This window comes from Chelon labrosus, assembly GCF_963514085.1.
Source record: "Chelon labrosus genome assembly, chromosome: 12".
Taxonomy (NCBI): domain Eukaryota; kingdom Metazoa; phylum Chordata; class Actinopteri; order Mugiliformes; family Mugilidae; genus Chelon; species Chelon labrosus.
In genome coordinates, this window is record NC_140345.1 from 26,454,431 (window position 1) to 26,480,002 (window position 25,572).

The 25,572-nt window shown below is 44.8% G+C and overlaps 1 protein-coding gene across 1 annotated transcript in view; it reads left to right on the forward strand.

Annotated features, from left to right (window-relative positions):
* cdk14 (cyclin dependent kinase 14) overlaps positions 1–25,572 on the forward strand; it is a 214,210-nt gene that overhangs the window by 138,672 nt on the left and 49,966 nt on the right. Inside the window, exons 12-14 of the mRNA XM_084557761.1 lie at positions 6,033–6,081; positions 13,446–13,585; positions 18,366–18,519. Coding sequence (XP_084413887.1) covers positions 6,033–6,081; positions 13,446–13,585; positions 18,366–18,484 — 308 coding nt within the window. The 3' untranslated portion in view covers positions 18,485–18,519. The remainder of the gene's footprint in view (positions 1–6,032; positions 6,082–13,445; positions 13,586–18,365; positions 18,520–25,572) is intronic.

Genomic DNA, 25,572 nt, shown 5'->3' on the forward strand with positions numbered 1-25,572 from the left:
GGTGTGGATTCTGAAGTACGGACTCCACGGGATGGTCGTTCCGGAAATGGAACGGCATTGTGCTGGATGATGCCCAAGTCCACACAGGTTACCTCCAGATGCCTGCTCCTTTGGACCGTATTGGTACCAAAGGTGGTACTTTGAGTTGGATCAGTACTCGGTTTAAAACTAAATGTTTATAGGCAGAACTCTCTCTCATCAGCCTGTATGATCAGGTGTTAGTCAGCACTTTAGCCTTCACAATACTGACAGTGGTGTGGTGGTTAGCGTGGTATAGTTTGCATGTTCTCCCTGTGTCTGCGTGGGTTCTCTCCAGGTTCTCCAGCTTCCTCCCACCGTCCAAAGACATGCTGGTTAGGTTCATTGGTGATTCTAAATTGGCCGTAGGTGTGAGTGTGAATGGTTGTCTGTCTCTCTGTGTTAGCCCTGAGATAGACTGGAGACCTGTCCAGGGTGTACCCCGCCTGGACAGGTCTCCCCCACCCTCATGACCCTTCTCAGGAACAAGCAGCTACAGAAGATGAATAATTGAATGAATGAAATCAGATGAACACACACAGACATCTACATTCCACAGTTATTGCACAAGCCCTTAAGGGACATGAATTGATTATGCTTCTGAAGCATTTAATACATTAATATCTGTCAGATAGAAGTCTGTTCGTTCTGGTTTTCATCGATCTGAATCGTCTGCAGCAGTCGTATATTTTGTGCTTTTCTGGGTGAGCCGTGCAGTTCCTCTTCCAGCAGACAGGGGTGACACGCAATCGTTCGTTTTCTCAGCACTCCAGATCTTAACCATCAAAATGAACTAATGGTAGAGGCTACCAAGAGCTCACTGTAACCCATTAATACAGGAGCAGGAGTGGAGAGGGAGGGGGTGGGGGTGGTGGTGGTGGTGGTGGTGGTGGTGGTGGTGGCGGCGCTGCTGCCAGGGTAGCCGTGCCCTCTGGGAGCTCATTAGGGCATTTTACAGGGAACATGAATAGAGGGACTGCAGATTAGTGTCGGCCGGCGGAGGGTCGAAAGAGCCGGAGGAGAGGAGAGGAGATGGGACAGGCGAGGACGAACATAAAGAGGGCTAGAGTGAGGCATCACTGAGGTACAGTATGTGACCCAGCCTCCGATCTCCAGTGGCCAATTAGGGACCAACCGGGGTGACTCTTTTTTATTTATTTATTTATTTGGGTGGCACGCACACACAGCCATACCAATGTGATCCTGCATCCTGTGGCCATGGCGACAGTTGGCTCTCGTTAGCCTCCCGCGCACGGTGCGGAACAGCTGTGCAGCCGCCCCTCACACACACACACACAAAGCCAGGCCCGGTGTTAGCCTCCGAGCGCTGCATCTGTTCATGTGACGTCTGCAGACCTCAGCTTAATATGACTGAACACAAACAAACACAGGAAGAACGAGACGTTACCAGAGACCATCCCGGGAATCATAACCACATGGTGGTGTTTGTAAAGCCCCGTACAGGCTACGAGCGCCTACCTTAGTATGAGACAAGTAGGGACGTCCCGATCTGTATTTGGGGCCAGTCCAGGCATTTCTAAAATGATCGGTTCGGTATCGGCCATCAGCCAAGCCCAATCTAAAGCGAAACCACGTCCTTGTAGCCTAGGGTCAAAACATTACCGTGCTCTTCGTTGGCCAGTGTCAAAGCCTTTAAGCCTTAAATTTTGTTAATTTAAGATCAGATTGCCACTCGGATCGGGCGATACTCTATATTAAAATAGGAGTATAGACTTAGACTTAGACTTAGACAAACTTTATTCATCCACAAGGCAAAGACCGGGGATGGAGGCATCCCTCGATACAAGCAACATGGCCACATTATGAATTAAAAGAAAATCTAGATGTAATAATAACACCTTCCTACTTTCTAAAGGGTGTTATATTCTAAGCAATTGTACCATAAGAGCTGGCGGTACATCTAAATGCACCTACCGCAGAGAAAAAGATCTGGGTGGCCAAAATCCCCTCGATAAAAATTAACTAACGTCTGGCCGTGTAAGACAAACGGTCAGGTTCCTTCACACGCCTCACGTGCACGGTGCATTTAAAGATTGATTTTTTTTTCTTTTTGCCTTTATTTATTTATTGTCTTTTAAGGATTAGGTGTTAGCCACATTTAATAAGCCAGGAAAAGTGTGTTTGTTAAGAAATACAATGAGTACCGCTGTTGAAACTGAGCATTAATAGGAGTTATAGCGGGGAATATTGTGTTTACAGGAGGTCTCACTATAAAAGGCTGTTTTTGCATTTGAAACATGCTGAAACCGAGCTCTTAAAGACTTCTTTGGAGTCTTCAAATCCCCTAATTGGAAGAAAAACAAACACATATAGCTTTTTTTCCCCCATCTACCAGATAAACACACACATCCAGTACATACCAGAGGCTGCAGTCAGCAGCAGGTGGCAGTGTTGCGTCAGCCTGGCAGCTTTCCCCCAGCGTCACCGTGCTCCTGCAGGCACAAAAACAAGCCAGCTGTATAATCTTTCTGCTTGTGATTCATCACATTCATCACTTCTTTGTGTATACTCGAATACTTTCCACCTTTTTTTTTTTTTTTTTTGTCATCCAACCTTTGGAATCCATCGGTAATTCGGACATGACCCTGCGGCTTGACCTCAGTGAGGAGGCGCCGCTTATTTTTTTTCACATTTCTGTGGTTATGAAAAGGTTCCACGGATACTTCCTCCACATCCAGATCACATCCAGTCGTATCTCGCCTCGGCTCTCTCGCTGCGCTCTTGCTATCACTTTACAGCCCAGCTCAGGCTTTAGACGGCATATGTTAGATCAGATTCAACTTTATTGTCATTGCACATGGTACAGGTACATACACAACGAAATACAGTTTGGCATCTGAACAGAAGTGCAAATAGGAAAACGTAATAGCCATCAAGCTATGACTTTTGAATTAGGTATTTTACATTGATAGTATATATAAAAAAAACAACAACACTATACTACTATAAAATGTATAGACTGGTGTATGCAGTGTCCGTACACATATATACATATCCACATAAACACACACACACACACAGACACATACCCATAAACATGTGCCTACATATCCACATACCTATATATATGAAAGCAGCAGACTAGGAAACTGATGCAATCTCTGTTTTTAACAAGGGATAACCTTAACCTCATCGTGCACAGTTTGTCTTTGAAATATCTATCTATCTATCTATCTATACATATATGTATATATATATAGAGGGAGAGAGAGATACTTAATACTTAATTTATTATATGACAAGGAGAATAGAATAGAATAGAATAGAATAGAATAGAAGACTTTATTGCCATTTGCACAGGTACAAAATGTACAGGGTACATTGGAATGCTACTGCAAGGTTTCCTGAGTCAGCCTTCCTTAAAAATAAAAATTAGAAATAAAAGGTAAACATGTTAAATAGCAAAACTACTTCACTTTGTGAAAGTAAAAAAAAGAAACAAAGAAATATAAATAAATATAAAAGTGCACAGTAGGTTATTGCACATTGGACTGTTGCACTGGAATTATTAAACTTGTGAGCCATAATTACTTAATGTAATCAGTTGCTATTTGCAAATATATATTTCAAAAGATCAACTGGATCTATAAGTTGCACATTCAACAGAACATATTCACTCTGCAATGCATGATGCAGACAGGTAAATACAATAGATACCTAAACTTAAAATAAAAAAGTATTAAAAGTGACGAGGTCAAGGTCGTCTCTTGTTAAGAATAGAAAGTGCATCAGCTTCCCTGTCTGCTTTTGAAACAGCAGAAATAACACAAAACCTCTGAATGTATTAAGAGCAGGACTTACCTCCATCCCCTCCTCCTGTCTATTTCTGGCCTGTCTGCATGCTGGCAGGCTTTACCTCTGGTGCTCAGGGAGCTGTGGCCACTTTAGACCGGCCCTCTGGCACCAAACTGGGCGACTGGACCCACCGCTGGCAATCTGGCAGACGGAGGCCTGACACTGGAGGACAGTCGGGGTGGTTGACTCACAGGGATTAGGCCTCGCAGTGTGGGAGGCCAGACGGACCGGCTCACTGGGTGGCTGGCTAGCTTGTGTGGCGGCGGGTCGGGTCACAGCCAGCCTGACCGTGTGCCCACACGGCAGTTTTGGCTGAGAGCGTTGCTGAGCATAGCAGACATAGCCGTGGAAACGTGGAGAGGCTGCCTCGCCAACTTCTCATCAGATGTATGACAATTAAATGTGGTCTGGCCGAGCAGCAGATGTGCATAGCTCACTCTGTGTTACTCAAGAGCGTTTCTGAATCAAGATCAGCCACTCCTCATTCTGGCAAACTGATAACACAAAGCAACACTTGGCGCAATAACATCTCAGCTATTGGAGTCATCACAGTCCTCTATTAGAGCAGACATGATGGTGTGTCAAATTGCAGATGCAATTAGGGGCTCCATTACTTCACATGTACAATGTTGACACATTATGGGAAATAAATCAATATTTACACACATTAAATTAAATAGACATTTTAGTTTTTGCAGTATTTGGTTTCAGTAATAGTACAATGGTGATTGAGGAAGCAGAGGGTTACAGGTCATCCTGTCTGTGTGTGAAAAGAAACCTTTAATCAGTATAGTTTGGTATCTTCCGTTCCATAGACTGTATATAAATATGGACAATGCGTCACCACTTCCTTGTTTCCATTGTTTTAGTCAAACTGACGCTGTTTTCCCGGTTATACGGGCGGCGCCATCTTGTGAATGCCAGAATCTGCGCTTTTACAACTCTCACGGTCGCACGGGACCCCTTTAAGGAGCAGTTGGCGTGGCAACCGGTGGTCCCAATTATGTCACATCCTGTTTCTGTAGCGTCAAATAACTGACTAAAATGAAACTTATCCAAAAAATTGACACTTGAACATTCATCAACATTATATTAACTACCTAAAGTGACAGAAACCACTAACATGGAGGGGTGGAGCTTATAACCTATACTGCAGCCAGCCACCAGGGGGAGCTCTACTTGCTTTGGCTTCACTTTTGAGGAGCTGTTAAGCTGTCCGTCTTTATACTGTCTATGGCTTATACAGTTTATACAGTTTATACAGTCTATAGCACCCACCTCCAACCAGAAGGTGTGGGCATGGCTGATCACCTGCACCAACTCACGAGTTAAACCATTGTGACAAGATGTCGGGGGGAGGGGTCAACAAAAACATAAATAGTGTTGATTCATGTATTTGATACACTGATGAATATATGTAATTATGTAAATACCTATTATTTGTTTTCTACGGTGTTGGGTTGATGTGTAAATTTATAAGATTTTGTCCCGTGTAAATAGACTCCTCCTGTTAATCACCTGGATCAGGGGAGGAGGCTAAGTCAGGTGTTGCTGTTGGTCGGCGCGTTATTGTTGTGTGTCTCACTAGATTTAATGACTGTTGAAAGTTTTCTGTGGAATTTCCCTCAAACTTGAAGCTGCCACTCGTCAAACTGACAGCAGTCAGCGCTGCGTGTCGCTGTGTTCCAGTCTGCACAACTGTTTTCAACACCGTAGTGACTCAGGTTGCAGTGTCAACACATTAATAATCCGCACTCGCCGAACAGAAAGGCTGTGTCATTTCAGCCACTGGGACCTAAAGTTATTACGAAAAAACAGAATGTGTGGAATTTCCCCCAATGGGACCTTAGCAACAAAACAAAACAACATGAAAGCAACGGGAAATAGTCATCAAGGGAAGTGTGTCTCTGGAGAGTAACACCTCAGATCAGAAAAACAGATAGGCTTCTACATACATACATACACTAACCTGTGAATACGGAAAGCATAACTGTCGCTGTCATGCCACGGTTTAAGAGATTCCAGTAATTTATATTGTTTGCATCTGATTGTCTTTATTTTTTAAATGGAGTGAGCTTGGTGCCGTTTGGTGCTGGGATCGGTGCAGCAGGTGTCTAACTCTAAATGTGCTAAGATAATGACATTAATTAACCTGACAGCGGTGATTTAATTACTTGTTTCTTGTCTCCTCATTACAGATCGCTTTACGGTGTACAGCGCAAAGAAGCTCAGACAAGCTTGGAATAAGTAAGTGGAACGTTCATACTAACGATTTATTGTCATTTTGACATACATACTACTGTAATACAGGCCGTGTGAAATGACCTTCCTCTCTGGGACCTGTGCAGTAATAAGTAAATAAACAGCCACAACATTAAAACCACTGACAGGTGAAGTGAATAGCATTGACCTGGGAAACTTTTGGACCTGGCATTCATTGGTGTGGATGTTACTTAGACATGTAGCACCCACCTAGACCAGACCAGGCACCCCCACCCCATAGCAATGACACTCCTTGATGGCAGCAGCCATCCCCAGCAGGATGGAGCCTGACACAGACACACACACAAAAACACTTTAGGAACAACTAAAAAAAACAAACATGAAGAATAGCACAAGGTGTTGACCTGGCCTCCAAATTCACTTGATCCCAAACTGATCAAGTATCTGTGGGATGATCCACAGAGGCCCCTCCCCTCAAAGGCCCCCCACTAACAATATTCTGTTGCCAGACACCACAGGACACCCTCAGAAGGCCCATGTCCATTCTCTGATGAGTCACAGCCGATTTGGAGGCACAAGGGAGACCTACACAATATTTAGAAGGTGGTCATAATGTTATAACGGTGGGGATGAGTACGATAAAGACAGATTCTCGTATCTGGTGAACACACTCTTTTCACACACAACAACAACATACTCGCTTCCTGCTGCGTTCACGTGCATGATTCTGCTGTGGGACGTCTGACACACAAGGCAGTTAAAGGGCACGGTGACACAGCCGGGGCCCCTCCCACATGTGTGCCCACTGTCTGCCCCAGGCGCACATCTGGAGGGGGAGAGCGCAGAAGGCAGAAGGGAAGCGCGCCTCTTTTCCTCGGGGGAATTTTTAAGCGGCGCCCGGCCAGTGATTTATGTAAAACTCCAGCTGATTAATCACCCGGAATCACAAAGTATAGCTGCTACGGTGAAGATTCAGCCCCACCAACTAAAGCCCTCATCACACAGGGCTGCTAATACCTAGGTGCCTCATGTGATTTATAATAATTACATAGGTCATCCGTGTCCTTAATCCTCGGAGAATCTGCTGCGCCTCTGATCTGTAAAGTAAAGAATCCACCACAGATTCCTGAACATAATGTACGAAACGTTTGATCTCTGTGTAATTTAGTGTCTCCGGCTTCTGTCCTGGGTCAGGAATACATGAGCGGAGATGTTTTTGATAACATTTTAACCCCCGATTAGTGTTGTATTTGAATAAAACAATTTTTTTTTTGTTTTATTTTGCCTTTATTTATCCAGGTTTGTCCCACTGAGAGCAAAGATCTCTTTTACAAGTGAAACCTCGCCAAGAGAGACAGCAACACAGTTTCAATAGGACATAACATAAAATCAGAGAGTTAGATAACAAAGAAAACCTCAATTAAAAAAAAGATTACACACAAACAAACTGGACTTCACCATTTTTGTAGCACCCACCTAGACCGAGCAGGCACCCCCACCCCATAGCAATGGCACTCCTTGATGGCAGCAGCCATCCCCATCCCAGCGGTTTAGGAACAACTCAAAAAACATGAAGAACAGCACAAGGTGTTGACCTGGCCTCCAAATTCACTAGATCCCAAACTGATGAAGTATCTGTGGGATGATCCACAGAGGTCCCTCCCCTCAAAGGCCCCCCCACTAACAACATTCTGTTACCGTCTGTTGCCACTAGACGGCATACCCTACGTACGTAGCAGCTACCGGTGCTAGCCATTCCCTTCTACTTCCTGCTTAACTTTCAACAATGGCGACTGAAACTTTCGCCGAAATTTCGCCAAAGTCGAGTCCCACAAATGTTTGTATCTCTGAACCTCCTCAGTTAACCTTTCCTCGATGTGTTTCATCTTTACTGATCCAAAACAATCGATTCGAAAATTGCGGAGATGGAGAAGCAGCTGGAAATACTAAAGAGAAACATGCTACTACCAAGCGGACCAATCACAGCTCTTGTGGTCTGTGTCGCCGTGTGGTTACATTTCTGGGGAGGTGCATGTCGGCTAGGGCGTTAAGGTCTACGTAGGGTCTGGGCTGTCGGCGTAGCTACAGCTTCAAATTGATGCAGAAACCTAAACTTTCCTTAAGTTTCTATGTTTGAGGTCAGACTAAAGGTTGTTCCATGCAGGAGGAGCAGAAAACCAAAAAGCTGTCCAGTTCAGTTCATACTTTAGGGTGCACAAATTGCAGTTTATCCTTAGAACACATCCAAGTTAGAGTTTTAAATAGAAGTCAAATACAATGGATTATTATCGTACCCTAAACAAACAGAACCTGCTGTTGAGTGGAGTCCACCTGTCACAGTTGGACATAGCTTAGGAAAGGCTAGCCCGCACCGCAAGATAGATCGACTTTTGACGCGAAAAATTGGACTGGAACAGATTGTACTTCGGCAAAGATCTGCTGGTCCAGATCAATCGTTTTGAGCGGGATTTATGGGCAGAAGATTAACAAAAACGTAGCCGTACCTGTCGTCTGTGGAACCATGGGGTTGAACTTGTTCACCGCTAAATGGCTGCTGTTGGAGAAGCCAATTGTTCCTTTAATGATCCCTCAAGGGGAAATTCTTTCTCTGCATTTGACCCATCCATTCGTTCACACAGTAGCGTGTACACTCGGAGCAGTGGGCTGCTACTTGGGTAGCGCCCGGAGAGCAGTTTGGGGGTTAGGTGCCTAAAGCACATCAGCCATGGACATGGGGGGAGATTGGATTAATGGAGATGAGCAGTAGTAGCAAAAACTCCCAGTTCCTTTGTTACTAGACAATCGTCGTTCACTTCATCTGTGAGTGCTCATATTGTTTTCGCTCATCGCTGTAAACCGGGTTTCAACGTGTCGACATTCTAACCTGTGAGGTAATGCGACGACCCACTTTCTGCACACGCAGCTTTTCTGCTGAAAACACGCGATGACAAATGAAAAGCAGAGTGGAGTGAAGTGAGATTTTCCTTCCGCTCCCTCCCAGTCTCCTGGTCCCGCTCCAGTCCAGGAGGAAATAAAAATGTGAAGAAAGAAAGTGAGGCGGAATGTTAATGGCCGTCACTTCCTCCCCGCTGCCTTTCATCGTGGGCCAGGGAGCGATGAATTTGATATGAGCGCATATACGCTCACTTTGTCTCTACCCTGAGAGTTGGCTCACCCCTTCTTAATCTCTACGTTTCTGCTCTCCGTCAGCCATTTTTCTGTTTTCCTTCCTGCAGCTGTGAAAATCTACTGAATGCTTTGACATACACTGATCTGCCACAACATTATGACCAGGGGAAGTAAAAAGCATTGACCATACTAACAACATCCTGTTTCCAGACACCACAGGACACCCTCAGAAGGTCCATGTCCATTCTCTGATGAGTCACAACTGTTTTGGAGGCAACAAGGGAGACCTACACAATATTAGAAAGGTGGTCATAATGTTATGCCTGATCGCTGTATCATGCCACATTGTAAAATGGAAAATATTTTCAAAGACTGGAGACCATGGCAGCAAAGAGTGACCAATAGGTTACCAACGATTGGCCACACCACCACAATCCCAGCTTGTGTTTCCTTTCTTTCTTTCTTTTTCTTTTTTTTTTCCCAAAAAGTTTCAAACCAGAGAAGGCTGCCAGAGAAGGCTGCCAAAAATCACATGACTTGCAAGCTTGGACCTGCGTGGCCAGATCTCCTAAAAAGTGTTGTGAAGTCAGCTCTGAAAGGACATTGCAACACGAGTCCAAAGTTTCGAAACACGAGTTGTAAGGTTTCATAATCTTTATTCGACCCCCATTTACAAGGATTCAAACACGGAACAAACCAAAACACAGGCAGAAGAGTGACACATTCTATAAAGAAATGTGTTGGAGAAACACTGTAAAAAGGCTGCTGCAAAGAAGAAGAAGAAGGAAAAGCCCAGAAATTTGAATTTCTTTTCATACTTTGAAAAAAAAAGAAGTTTCAGACTGGAAAATAACACATTTTTGCAAGATCTCAAGCTTTTAAAACTTATTATTATTATTATTATTATGGCAGATATTGTCCCATGCTAGCCCCAGCTGCTTGCAACAGCTCTTACTAGATCTCTCTTTTTTCCAAATTTAATTCAGTTTTTGCTTCCCTTTTTGTGGAGATTACTTTTGTATATACTTTTTCAGACAGCATTGCACTTTTTTAGTTTTGTTTTTTATTGGGAGTCTCGCCATAGCCAAATATTTTTAACAACATCCAGACCGGCCGGCGTAACTATGCAGGAAGCGGCCAGCGTGCGCATTGGTTACAGGAGGGAGCGGCTGATCGCCCTGCCTGGCGCTGTGGTGTTCCCTCGGGACGGACATGGGATCCCTCCGGAGATGCTTCGTGGGACCCGCCGTGCATGCCGAGCAGGAAAACAACATCGAGAAGAGAAGAGACACCTCACTTCTCAGCGCTGTTCTCCCCTCTGTTACCATGGGCAACGTGAGATCGCCGCCATGTAAGACGTTCGAACTGGCCGCACTCTGCGGGCTCTGTGCTGGCGTCAGCCATCCTGTGCGGAGTGGTCGGCTGGAGCAGCGGCATCGCGGAGAGGGAGAGGAAGAAGCTGGATAAGATCATCAGGAAGTCCAGCTCTGTCCTGGGCTGCCCCTTGGACTCGGTGGGGGAGGTGGGTGACGGGGGAGTTCTGGCTAAACTGTCCTCCATGCTGGACGATGAGTCCAGCCCCCCTCCATGGTGACCTGACGGGACTGAAGAGCAGCTTCAGTGGCAGACTGCTTCACCCTCGATGTGTAAAGGAAAGATACAGAAGGTCTTTCCTTCCTGCTGCTGTTAGGCTCCACAACGAGCACTCCTAATATGTGCAATATGTCTATTATCTGTTCTATCTCTGTCATTTCTGCATGCTGTTGCAAACTGCAATTTCCCCATTGTGGGACAAATAAAGGTTTTCTTATTCTTATTCTTATCAACACCTCACCCCTATAGCATTTTTACTCCTGTACAGTTGCGTGTCAGGACCTGTTTGCACATATAGAGGTTGAAGTTGCCTTCATACTTCTTTTTTTGCAGCGCCCTCATTTTTAAGACATGTTAATCATTTTTAAATGAGTCGGACACATTGAAAGCCTTTCCTAAAATCATCTTCAGACAAAAGGCACAAAGACTCTCCACCTAAACGGCTTTTTTGCTCAAAAAGAGTCTGCTGTGGCCCCTTTTCTTCTGTAGGAGGGTTCAGTAGTTAGGTGGTTTCTGCTCACTCCGTGTTCCCGCTCTACTTTTGAAGACGTGCAGTGAAAAAGCACTTTCCACGCTCCGACGGAGAGCGGATGTTTCGCTCCGTTGCCAGCATGTCATCACCTGGTCGTGTTTGGTAGTCATAGGAGATACCAATCCGAATGCAGATGTTTGCTCGTTCACTCAGAGATAGCAGAAAGGAATGTGCACCTTTCACACCCACACATGTCGACCTGTGCTCTTTGTGCTTGCAAAGAAACTACAACCTGACTCAAGTTGAACTCACAAACACACAGTTACATAGAACGCGCAAAGTCATCGGGTTTCACTGGAGGATTTATGACATATTTCTGTTTTATTTTGTCCAGGCGTTAGGCCAGTATAACCACCCAATGGATATGTACTCCATAATGTGTTGATATTAGCCTCCTTATCTTTGTTATGTCTTACTCTTATTAGACCAGAGCTTATTGTTACGACCCGGCTCGAGGGATGCAACTTAAAAGTGGAGACACATGACAGAGTTAAAAAAATAAGGGTTTATTTCATTAAAGAGAAAGTCAAAAAGGGCGACAGGTGAAGAGACTCTGGAGGCCTCTTGATTCACATCTTCTCAGATGCGGCTGGTTAAGGTACAGAGGAGTGTAACACTTCTTGTAAAAGGAAAGGATAAAATAGGCATGATGCCATTAAATGTACTCATTCTCCCTAGAAGGTGGTCCATTCGGACATTCAAATAGCCTTCAACAGTAAACGGTTTTCAGAACGACACTGGCTTCTGCTGCTGCTGGACACTTTCTGCATTTGTCCAATTGCTTTGTCTCATAAAGTCTTCTAATGTTTTGGTCTTTCATCGGAGCCAGAGGTCTGTGCAATGTTAACGGATAGGGTTGTAATTTTGAGCTTCACCTCCAGCAGAGAACTGGACGTCGTGCTCAGGGTAATGTGAACGTTGGTATTAGCGTTAGGTTAGCAAGATGAATGGAGAGTTGGGGTTTACATAGGCACATCTGTGGGTGTTATCCATCAGACTGGTCGAGTAGGCCTTACACCAATCAGGCATAACATTATGAACACCTTCCTAATATTCTGTAGGTATCCCTTGAGCTTTTTGTGTGTGTGTCTGTGTCAGGCTGCATCCTGCTGGGGATGGCTGCTGCCATCAAGGAGTGTCATTGCTATGGGGTGGGGGTACCTGGTCTGGTCTAGGTGGGTGCTACAAATCTAAGAAACATCCACGTGAACGAATGCCAGGTCCAAAAGTTTCCCAGCAGAACACTGAATTGTCACAAGATGGTCAATGTTATTCACTTCTCCTGTCTGTGGTCATAATGTTGTGGCTGATCGTTGTGTATATCAGTACATTCCACACCCTGACTGAGTTGCAGTTGCAGTAGCAGCAAGCGGAGGGCCTTGATGGACTTCATTAGCTTCATCTCTGCCTCTGTGCTGAGTGGCGTTGAAGAGCTGAACAGAGACTTCTCCTCCCCGCGTCTCTCTGCTGATAAGTCGAGCTGAGATCCCCATTGAGAGACTCGGCTGTCAGAGTGCTTGACTAAGGAGCCAACCACGAGAAAAAAAAAAACCCCGCAGAACATGAGAGGAGCTCTCAGTACTGCGAGCGCCGGGGCCGGCGAGCTGCGTCAAATAACATCATGTTTATTTAATGCCGTAGATGCCTAATTACTGACTGAATTTGTTGCTCTTCATTTATTTTCATTCCTTCCTCCCCTCGGCGCCGCTAGCCGGGGTTGGTTCAGGAGTTCAGTGCCTCCCAGTGCGAACACACTCATGCACTCGCGCACACACGTTCCCTTAGAATCCGCTTCCGTCTTAGCTTTTACTTTGACGAACGCTTTTTGTTTCTCACAGTGACCCGGTCGCCATGCAAACGAGAAAGGTGTAATCGTGTGTGTGTTTCTCAGAAGTGTTTTTCCTCTCGAGTCAGCAAACCTTCAGCTATAATTAAAAGCTTTTTGTTGTCAGCAGCTCTGTGGATTAGAAAGAAGGTTGCCTGTTGTTTTGTCAGTGCTGTGAATGAACGGAACGATACAATCTTTTCTTTATTTGAGCAGTTTACAGTGAATATTTCTTCTCTGCGCATATCTCTGCATGTGTTTCCGTGGTGACTCTTTGTCTGATCCTATGTCCCTGTGTGTGTGTGTCAGGTTGGGCTACGTGGACCATGCTGAGGAGTTGGCCTCCAGGTTCCTCCAGTGCTTCCCAAAGAACCGGCTGTCGGCCCAGGCAGCGCTGAACCACGAGTACTTCAGCAACCTTCCTCCACGGCTCTGGGAGCTGCAGGACAGTATGTAGCACATCGTTATCATTATCTCCAATATGACAAATGTGATTTTCTTTTTTCACACCCTGATCCGATACTGATCTGATCTTAAATTTAAAAAATGTCCTCCCCTGGAGATTCATGAAGGCTTTTCTTATCTTCCTTATCTTCTCCCAGAGTCGACTGGATTTAGTCCAATGAATCTTTCTGTCAGAGTTAATGTAGTGTGGAGAGGGTGTGTTCTCTACTCCAGAAATGTTCTGGTCATCCAACGCTGCCATAAACTCCCTAACCCTCTGTGGAATATTTTTCTCCTTGACGCCGCCTCCCGGAAACGTTCCTCTTCTTTGTTGTTGTTTTGGTACAGCCTTTATCTAAGTGGACTCGGCATATTCCTTTTTTCTGAGAGGGGGAGGGGTGAATCAAGGTGGTAGTACTGAATGATGATCTACTACCACCACCTCGCCAAGCGGCCACATGCAAGTAAAGTTCTTCACAGCAGACATGTTTAGTGACGTGATTTTGGGTCATTTTCTTCTTTGACCGACCGCCACTAAATCAGAAAGAGAAAAAAAGAAGAAGAAAGAGATGTTTTAATGCTGCAGGGATGTGGCTTTGGTTTATGGCAGAGCGAAAATAAATAACTACAGAAGATCAGGCTTGGCTGAAGCCCGATACCCGATGGTTATAATAGAATGCTTTTGTCTTCAATAGGGTACCCATATGAGTGTATACAGTATATTATCCACTGCCTGGCCAAAAAAAAAGGTCACACACTCTAATATTTCATTGGACCTCCTTTATCTTTGATTACAGCACACATTCTCTGTGGCATTGTTTCCATAATCTTCTCCAATGTCACCAGATTTATTTCCATCCAGTGTTGCATTCATTTTTCACCAAGATCTTGTATTGATGATGGGAGAGTCTGACCACTGCACAAATCCTACTCCAGCACATCCCAAAGATTCTCAATGGGGTTAAGGTCTGGACTCTGTGGTGGCCAATCCATGTGTGAAAATGATGTCTCATGCTCCCTGAACCACTCTTTCACAATCTGAGCCCCATGATTCCTGACACTGTCATCTTGGAATATGATCCATTGATGGAATAACCTGGTCATTCAGTATATTCAGGTAGTCAGCTGACCTCATTCTTTGGACACATAATGTTGCTGAACCTAGACCTGAGCAACTGCAGCAACCCCAGATCATAGCACTGCCCCCACAGGCTTGTACAGTAGACACTAGGCATGATGGGTGCATCACTTCATCTGCCTCTCTTCTTACCCTGATGGTTCTCCACTATCCTTCCAGTTTTTAATAATGCGTTGGACAGTTCTTAACCCAGTTTTAGTAGTTTCTACAATCTCCTTAGATGTTTTCTCTGCTTGATGCATGCCAATGATTTGACCCTTCTCAAACAGACTAACATCTTTTCTTTAGACGTGGTTGTTTAAGAAATGAGAAGCTACTCATTGCATCAGTTGGGGTTAAATGACTTGTTGTCAGCTGAAAGATAATCACCCATGCAGTAACTATCCAATAGGAGGCTCATACCTATTTGCTTAGTTAAATCCAGGTGGAGACTTGTTTCTTTGGCCAGGCAGTGTATATGTATAGAATGAAATATCATAGTGTTATTCACCAGTGGATGGTACAATATGCTCCTCTCTCTCTACTTCTTATTCTTAATGTTCTTCTTGTCTCTGTAGAGGAGGCAACCAGCAGCAACCTGAGTCTGTTTTTGATCACGTAGACAAAGGCTGTCTTATTATGTGGATACCGTTAGGACAGTGAGCCCAGTCGGACCACGCTCGGTTTGATTTTCCCTCTTCCTGACTCGTTGTTTTGCCCCAGAGTAACAGCACACTGGGCTCTCTGCCTCTGAAAAACTCCTGAAAGCTCAGAAACACACAACGTTCAGCTTTTAAAACACAGCCTTCAACACATCTTCCTTTCGGGAAGGTTGTGTTTTTTGGGCGTGAGTGTCAGAGGCATTAGGCGACGCTTCACAGTCGGGCTATATTTCAATTAATCCCACAGAACTGGGTTACTGCGTGGAAGTATGTCGGAGATGACTCCATATCCATATTGTTTGACAGGCTACATGTACATTCATCACCAATCCGTTAAGCCGGTTTTCATTAGCGCTTGTGAAAAGCCTGCTCAGCAGACCTGAGTGCGCTGCCACTGACATGGTGGTTATTTTAAAGGAAGACTTTCCATTCTTAATTCCCCCCGATTAGGATTTCTCCGGCGCTATTAATCCTGTTATCAGCACCCAGCAGGTTGTCGTGTCTGAAAAGAATCAGAAGGCAGCGGTCACCGGGAGAGACGAGAGAGACGGGAGAGATGGCTCATTTTGATTTTTGTCATGCCCGTTCGCTCGCTCTCTCTCTCTCTCTCCGGTTCTCTCTTCCTTTATCTCTCTGCCTCTCTTCTCGGCACGCACATGTGACACAGGCAGAGCCGCCGAGCCGCCGAGGGAAGCATGAATTAAAACAGTTTTATAAAACGAGGACAGGAAATGGATAAACACAGAGTGTCCGTGCTTTTGCAGGCGGGGGGGGGAGGATGTGTCAAAATTATGCAAATGAGGCGTGAGATAAAGAACTGGCTAATTACTCCAGTTGTGAGTATTTGGCTATAAACTGCCAAGACAGTAATTACGTTCGTTGGCCAGAAAAGGCAGATGCCGGCGAGAACAGCCCGGTGTGAGCATAGAGAAGTGCTCTGTAGCTACAGCAAACCACATAAAGGATATACAGAATTATAATAAAAAGAAAGTGTCACAGTAAAGTCGTGTAAATGTCTCATTTTCTCCCTGCAGGGATGAACAATATATTTTTCTCTGGTCAACAGCGCACTCTGTTATCGTGCGTATTACGGACTTACCCAGACAATACCCAGACAGATTACCGGGAACAATGACAGAATTATTGAGACAATAGGGCTCCTGGGGGTTGCTCTTACTGCACTGGATCGGATTGTGACATTTCTAATTTGATTTCATTGAGAGAGAGCGCGTGTGTGGGTGTCTGGCAGCGCGAGAAGTTCTCGGATAAGAACAACATGACTCTCCTCTCCTCTCGTCTCTCTCTGGACAGATGATAGCTTTACATGGATGTGGAAGTGGAACAAAAGAGAGCGTCTGGACGGAGCGACTGTCCTCCAGTTCCTCCGTTGTCTTGGCAGAGCTCTCTGACTTTATTCCCAAATTAGAGGATGGAAGAATGGAAGATGTGATTCGGGTTTGCCCCAGCAGGGATTGGGTTTTAACACGTAGGGTTGCAAAGAGGATCCGCTTACTGACTTACAGCATCGTGTCACTTAATAAATTCAGTTTTATTTATATAGCGTCCATAACAATACAAACTTTACAGCCGGTTAGAGATCGAACAAGAGCGATGAGAAGAGCAGGAGGAATGAGATTAATATACGTCTGTCATTCATATACAGCAATCAGCAACAACATTACGACCACTGACAGGAAAAGTGAATAACATTGACCATCTTGTGACAATTCTATTGGCAGTGAGTTGGATGTGTTTGTCTCAGTGAGGGACAGGAGGACACTGGACAAACTGCTCTCCATCATGGATGATCCGTCTCATCCACTCCACCAGACTATAGATGGACAGCGGAGCTCATTCTCCAACAGATTGATCCAGCTCCACTCCCACAGTGAACGCTACAGGACGTCATTCATCCCCTACTCTATCCAGCTGGACAACAAGATAACTCCATGTTATTCATGTTAACGGACACTATTGCACCCAGTGCGACCTACCATCTCTATTTCTTGTTACTTATTTAATCTTTCTTTTACGTGTGGTTCCTCAGAGTGCAACTAAGCTACTGCGATCAAGCAATTTCCGTTGTGGATCAATGAAGTCTATCTAAGTTTAAAGTCTAAGAAACTTTTGGACCTGGCATTCATTGGTGTGGATGTTACTTAGACATGTAGCACCCACCTAGACCAGACCAGACCAGACACCCCAAACCGATCAAGAATCTGTGGGATGATCGACAGAGGCCCCTCCCCTCAAAGGCCCCCCCACTAACAACATCCTGCTTTGGAGACCAGCTTTGAAATAGAGGAATGGTGCATCAGTGTAATGTTGTATAGCTAGAACATAAAATATAAACAGAATTGTACACTATATAGACCGTACTTCTTCAGCCTCAAAGTAAGTCACTAATAGTTGTCAGTATATTTATTGGGCCAGTACATAGGAAAAGGAAACAGTTAAATCATGTTTTTAGATTTAAAAAGTCGGGGCACCTACATCTTGGAATTTTTAGATATATTGAGTCACAAGCACAAGATAAAGGCTCCTTTGCGAATGCTTTTTCAGTCCTCAAGTTTCTTGCACCCATCAATCCAACCAACGGACTCGGATATGACAGGTTTTTACAGCAGTCAGACCTCGATTGCTCCACCAGGACTGCACAGAACGCAAAAAGAAAGTAGCCTTCAGAATAATCTGAGAGGATGCACGTTTCTGCGGGGCATTGGTTATATAGGAAACGTTGCCGCACTAACTGCTACTGCAGTCTAAATTGTGAGACAAATGGTTTGCTGAACAGAACACTGGAATGTCTCTGCAAAAAAGCAAATGAGCTGCAACACGTGCAGTAATCCTCCCGACAGAAACCCCAAAACCCTGAAAAGGCTCTCGCTGCAAATAAATATTCGCTTTTTAATAAGCGTCCCTATCTGTAACAACTCACTCGGAAATGTTCCCCTTCCTGTCAGCCTACATACTTCTAATCCGCTCGCGTCTCCTTTCCCCCCGCAGTGTCTTCTATCTTCACCGTACCAAATGTCAAGCTGCAGACGGAGAGCGGGGACAGCATACAGGTGTGCGCGCGAAGGAACAGTCACGGGAAGGCGTCCTCTGGCAGCAGCAAACACTGACCTGAGGCAGCATCCTGCACACGGCTGCCTGACAGGTACGTCCTCATTATCATGCAACTGGCACACGCACAGGCGGCGTGCTGCAGCGGCGTGCAGTCGCGCTGGGTAGAAAACACGAGGTGAAACTTTAATGATCTGTGTGGGACGACTGGTACGTTAAAAGAGCAAAGTCGGATGCTGCAGATCGTGAAGTTGCATGTCGGTGCAGTGAAAGACTGTAGATTGATCTTGTTTTATATTAGATTTACTCAACATTACAAAGCTTTGCCCTAAACAAGGAAGTTAAAATTAGCTTCATTCTGTTGTACATCCACATTTTGACATTTTGGTCTTTAAAGAAGCTGGTGTTTATCACTCGAAGGACTGAAAGCACGCTACCCTGCTGCATGTTGTTCCATTTAACTGCTTAAACTGTGAAGCAGCTTGCGAGCTGTGTGAAAGAAACCACAATGCATTTGTGTTTATTACTTTTGGTTCAAATAGTGAGTAAAACATCGTTATGAGTCAACTAAATGTCACATTTTTCTGCCTCTTTTCACTCGAGTTATGAAGGATGTGCTATAAACTAAAGTTTGGACAGATGTTAGTTGAGATGTCGCTCACCCATTCAGAGAAAATAGGCGAGCTCAAAACCGATGTGTGTGGCAGCGTGTTTAGATGGGTCGAAGGTGGAGCTGATTTAGATACTGACAGATTTATGGTTTTAATTCTCGCCCAGGAGCGATACAGTCTCATCACATCATGTGTTATTTTTAAAAATAGATTTTTTTATTGTTAATCCGAATTTGGGGCGGCACAGTGGCGTGGTGGTTAGCACTGATGCCTCACAGCAAGAAGGAAGGTTCCGGGTTCGAATCCATGGGCCGGCTGGGCCTTTCTTTGTGGAGTTTGCATGTTCTCCCTGTATCTGCGTGGGTTCTCTCCAGGTACTGGCTCCAGCACCCCCCCACAACCCTTCACAGGACAAGCAGTTACAGAAGGTTAATGAATGAATGAATAATCCGAATTTGCAAAGCAACTAAATTTGATGTAGATGTAGGACAAGGGTGACAGACATATGGCCCGTGGGATGAATTTGCAAAAATGACATTTACTGCAATTTTTCATTTATTAATTTTCCATCACAGCTTGTCCTCAGGGTCGTGCACCCAGAGTCTATCAAAGGACAGCTCTTTTAGCTTTAAAGCTTATTTAAGTTACTGCAGGACATAGACGCCGTAAACTACGTACGTAGCCTTCGCCGGTGCTAGCCAATTATTGCTTGTGCGCTCATCAGTCTGGCTCGCTCTGTAACAACACCACCACCCAAACACTAGTTGGCGCAGTGTCTTTTTTGTCAGTCGGGTTAAGTTTTGTTTCTACTTCCTGCTTCACTTTCAACGATGGAGACTGAAACTTTCGCAGAAATTTCGCCGAAGACGAGTCGTACAAATATTTGTCTCTCAGATCTCAGAACCTCCTCAGTTAACCTTTCCATGTGTTCCATCTTTATTGATCCAAAACAATCAATTTGAAAATTGCAGAGATGGAGAAGTAGCCGGAAATACTAAAGCGCGTCTATCACAGCTCTTACAGTCTGCGTCTCGACTAGGCTAGGTGCATTTCAGCTAAGGCGTTAGGGTCTGCGTAGGGTCTGGGTTATAGCTGTAGCTACGTAGCTAAAAAAGTAAGTGCTGTTCCTTATTCGTCCACTAGGGGTGGCGCTGTTTTAGTGACAGTAGCAAACTTAAAAAAAACACTGAGAACCAGCAGATGGCAGCAATGCACCAAAATTGCACTTTTCTTAAATAATTTCAGGTTGTTCATGACATGTTTTGTAAAAGGATAGTTCATTAAATATTATCATAATGTACTTTTTGTTTTAGAACAAAGGGAAATTTGCGGAGTTGTCTGTGACTTGTCCGACCCACTTGAGATCAAACTGGGCTGTATGTGGCCCCCTGAACTAAAATGAGTTCAACAGCCCTGCTGTAGAGGTATAAAATGTATGAGACTACACAGAGACATTATAACCATGGATACTTTGCTTATCACGTATGTATGCGCCACATGAAACACAATCGTACTGGTGTAATTTCTATGACATCTCCAGATAAAACTACTCCTGTGCAAATAGGGCTTTAAGTTTGCCATTGTGTGGTGGAAGTTTGTTGTTTCTTTCGCAGTGTTTTCCTTGTGTATCGCATGTTGTGCAGGCTAATTTGCTGAAAGGCTGACAATATATCTAAAGGAGGGCAATCATAGCTAAACAGCAGAGAAAACAGAACACACGGGCGGCACGATGTGGTGGGAAGCACGCATGTAAAAGGCAAACACGGTGATAATATGCATATTTGATCATTAGCCGTTCAGTCAGACATTTCACTTATCTGCGTCCCGCCGGCCGCCGCCGTCTCCCTTTCAACGCCGCGGCCATGAGATCTGTGCCGTCCGCGCTGAAGCAGAGAATGCAGTAATAGATGGAGGAATGGCTTTGAGTGGGCGAGGAGGGTGTCCCGCTCTTTAGAGACGGGGGTCTCATTCATGGCTCAGATAAAGCGGCATTATTTGCATGTAATAAGAGGTGCAAAGGCCAGGCATGGGGATAATGGCCGGGCCTAATGATGGACCAGGAGCAACTGTGAGAGCAGCCGCGCCGTGCACCAGATTCTATCTGTAATTACTGACAGGTGCAAAGACAGAGCAGACATATCGGCTCGTTGTTTCCAACGTTCTTCACGTTTCCTTTTTACATCTCGTATACAAAGTTGATGTGTTTGCTATTCCGCTGAATCCGTTTGAGAGTGTGTGTGCCCTGATGTGACGGCCGATGGTGTCTCTCTCCCTCTCTGTGTGTGTGTTTGTGTGTGCGTGAGGAGGGAGGAAGTCACCCCTCCGAGAGAGCCGTGTCCTCTCAGCTGCGCATTTACATTGAAATCAGCCCCTTTGTCCGAGCCCCCGTCCTTAAAGCGCGACGGGCCGGGAGAGCCGGCGCAGATAGCAGCCTAATCCCTGCGCACACATCGCCATTAATGCACTGACAAATCACACCCAACGCACAGCACACGGCTATTTATACCTCCCCACAAATGTAACTCGTGCAGCTCTTTAAGCTGGGTTTCGAGTAAATATACTCCAGCATGAATGTGAAGTGAAAAAAATAAATAAATGCATTGTTTGCCGTCATCCTTTATATCGGTTAATGTGTGGGTACTCGTGTAATGGAATAAATCGCAATGAAAACACATGCATTATTGAATAGCCCTGATGTTTGATATCACATCACTGTGCAACAACTGAAAAGCTGCCCTTGACTTTCTGCTGTCAGCCCACCAAGTACAACATTTAGATTCTGATACCACATCCTGCACGCCGAGCGCTGTTAGGCAACTGAGCGCGCTGAAGGTAAATGAATTGCAGTGGTTTTAATTAAATATTGAGGAAGTTAAAGGGATGTTCGGCTGATTTAGAACGGCGGTGAGAGGAGCAAGAGAATCGGTGCAGATCACTTTGCCTTATAAATGCCCTCTACATTATTTTGTTCTTTTGGGTTTTTGTCTAATCTGTGTCTTCATATGTGCCCTTCAACGCCTCCCGCTTTGCCGTTGAGTTTCTTTAGTGTTTAACTTTGATCTTTTTCTAACCTTAACCCAGCGCTGCGAGGGCCTGATCTGATGTGACTTGCGCGCCGGTTGTCACGAGCGGCCAACGAGGGGAAAATGCCAAAATGCGAGAGAATGAGAATTCAAGCATCATTAACCGTGGCCGTTTGTAACGTTTGATGCATCGCCTACGCGTCCCTCCCATCCATCCGTCATTGTCAGCGCCGATGAATCATCCTTTTAGTTCAAGTTGAAGCCAGTAAAACGAGCTGCAAGGAAGAAGCCATCGTAAATATTAGTAGAAATTCGCACCACTGCTTATGTCACAGTGTGTGGCAGTAAAGTGTTATGGTCTGCGTATTTTTTTGGTATTTCAAGTTTGGTTTTAGGCTTTAAAATAAAAAAATAAATGAGAATTTGGGATTTTTAATCTAAAACGCAAAAACCAAAAAATGCTAAACCAGTAGATTTACTTTTTCGTCCTTTAATATATTGAAAAAAGAAAACAGAGAGAGAACTAAATGAGAAATCAGTTATTTAATGAAGAAAAAGAAGACGTTAACAGCAGTCGATGATTTTGTTGAATTTTTCTGTTAGTCAAAATAGGGGATTATACAGTTTAGTTGACTGGTCAGTTGCTGTACCATGTCGCTTTAAGCACCATGTCGACTAGTCACTGATCATGTGACAATAACAACATGGACGCCTCCGGATCCAGCAAACTAGCAGCGGGTCATCAAGTGTGTGGAAATACGTCACTAAAGATGAAGCCCATACTACCATGACATATCAGTCCTGAAATACAACTTAAGTACTACTGCAATGCATCTGAAACGGCTAACGCTAATGCTAGCTGAGGAATGGTCCAAATCCTCTGGACGGCAGTTAGTTAACAACTTCACCAAACGTTTTGAGGTAACAGAGAGAAGGAGGCTGCAGTATAGAAGGCTTCAGAGAAAAACCATCTTCCAACACGCTGTGGAGTACATTAAATGCTATTGATGGTGCTGAGGTGCTGCATGTTCTTATACAGGCTATACATATCTGCAGCTCACAGTATGTTGCACATGAGCTGTCTGTTCTCAGCATATGTATTCAGGTCAAGAATTTAGATTTCATTACTTTCTACTGTGTTTTTATTAGTGACGTTCTATTAGTCGACTTTAAAAAAAAAAAATCCGAGGCCGTGCCACCCCTGCTCTGGAACAATATTCAGATGTAATTTTAGACTTTATGACGCAAAGGTACGTCTGAATCTGAATTTCTCTCTGAGCGTTTGCTTCTGAATATGGAGAAGCACCAGGTTTATTTAGCGCTGAACATGCCCCGGGCTGTCATAATGATCCATGCCTATGAGAGCGGTGTGCAAGTAAATTCCGGATGTAAGCTACTTCCTGTTTCATTGAAGGAAAATACGGCATTTAGTTATTTTTTGTTTGTTTGTTTTTGACTCATTTTGCTTTTTTTTTTTTTTGTTTCTGGTTTTAAAAGCAAACTTGAAATACCTAAAAAAATTAAATGCACGGACCTGTTACGAGCAGAATGAGCTCCATTCATATAATTCACAAGCGTTTAATGAAATGCGTGAGTGAATGCGTATGAGCCAGTGCTTTAAGGTACTCGTTTTCTGGGTAAAATAATAAAAAAATAAAAAAATCTGACGTAAAAGAGGTGAGGAGATGGGGGAGAGGGGAAGGGCAGAGCAAAGGAGGAAAAAAAGAAGAAATGGAAGTAGAGGCTTGCGGGAGCAGGGCAGGATTCCTTTTTGTTGAGGCGGCGTTGTATTATTTATAGGAGGTGGTGGAGGCAGGCCGCTTCAGACGGAGCGGAGCAAAGAAGGCGAGCAGCCCCCTTTTCTCTTTTGTGGGTCTATTCCCAGTGGGCAGGCTTTGTGCCGGCTGGATGGCTGCCTTTGAGGAAACCCGGGCGGCTATTGAGCCGAGAGTGAAGGCCGGGCCCGACTCGCCTTCACTTGAGACACAGCAACACTACAGCACTACAATGTCTGTCACTGCTGTGGCCAGAGAGGGAAAGAAAAGGACGGGGAGAGTGACAGAAGATGGTGGAATAGTGGGAGTGTTTGATTTTGGCAGGGGAGGGAAAAGGGAGGGGGAGGAGGGGGGGGATGTTTTTTGTGGTGGGAAATGAAAATGGGCAGGAAGAGATAGAAGGAGTGGACTGAATAAAATGGAGGCGGGGTGGAGAGGGGAAGAAAGAGGGGAAAGAGATAAAATAAAAAAAAGAAAACGGCAGGTCTTCTTTACAGCACTGTGCTGCATTGATCTATGTTTATTCATGATTTTGCATTATTCACAAGATTAGCTGATGCAACTTGGTGCCCAGGATAGGCAACGGACCCCCCCCCCCCCCCCATCAATCCACTCAGTGACCACACACTTCAACTCAGAGTCCCAACAACAAGTGGGAGACAGCTGCCCTGTCTTTGAGCTTCAACACACTTCACTTTGGGGCTAGTGTATGTGACGAATTGAATGGAGTGGGATCACAGTCAGAATACATAACGGAGCATAAAACATTGATTCAATCGGGGAGCGAAAAGCAACTTGAAAGGGGTAAATTCGGCGCCTCGGTCCAAGAAGAATTTAGTCGGGTGTATTTTGAAAAGCAAATAGCTGGAGGCTTAAAGCATTGTTACAGATCCATGCTAAGATATGGGGATTTATTGGAATGCTGGTCTTAGTTTCATACGTGAAACGGTCAGTTGAGGTCATTTCACAGCAGAGCACATTTACGTATATATACACGTCCATTTACTCAATTTTCACCAGCCTGTGGAGTTCTCTTGACGCATTTTAGCATCTTTCAGGTCACTGTTACTCCCAACTTAGCGATTAGCAAGTTCGTGATTTAATTTGGTGAAAAAGACACCACTCCAGGTTCCTCCCACCGTCCAAAGACATGCTCGTTACGTTCATTGGTGATTCTAAATTGGCCGTAGGTGTAAGTGTCAAAGATTGTCTGTCTCTCTGTGTTAGAGCTGTGATAGACTGGAGACCTGTCCAGGGTGTACCCCGCCTCTCGCCCAGTGACAGCTGGGATAGGCTTGTCCTCCGCAACCCACCAAAGGAAAAGCGGTTACAGAAAATGAATGATTGAAAAAGACACCATAGACTGCCTCTAGAAAGTAGCCAGAGGACAAGAGAGGGCTATATCGTTTGCTATCACGTGCATCCAGCATGCCACGACAAAGCTGCACCACTACCGACCTCTGACGGGTGTTGGGTGGTGAGGTAGGACCACAACGCAGGACACAAAGCGTGGCAGGAGCAGGAAACCAAAAGACTTTTAATGAAAACCTATAAAAATCTGGAACAAAAAGAGCTGCAGGTAAAATCCAAAAACTGGTGAAAGCCAGTCAAAAGAGAAAGCAAAAACCAAGGGACATTCTTTCCGGTTGGTGGAGGCCATAACCAGAGCTACAAAACAATAAAATGTTGGGCGTTTATTTATTATGTCGGCATAAAGATGTCCAAATGCCCTAATGCT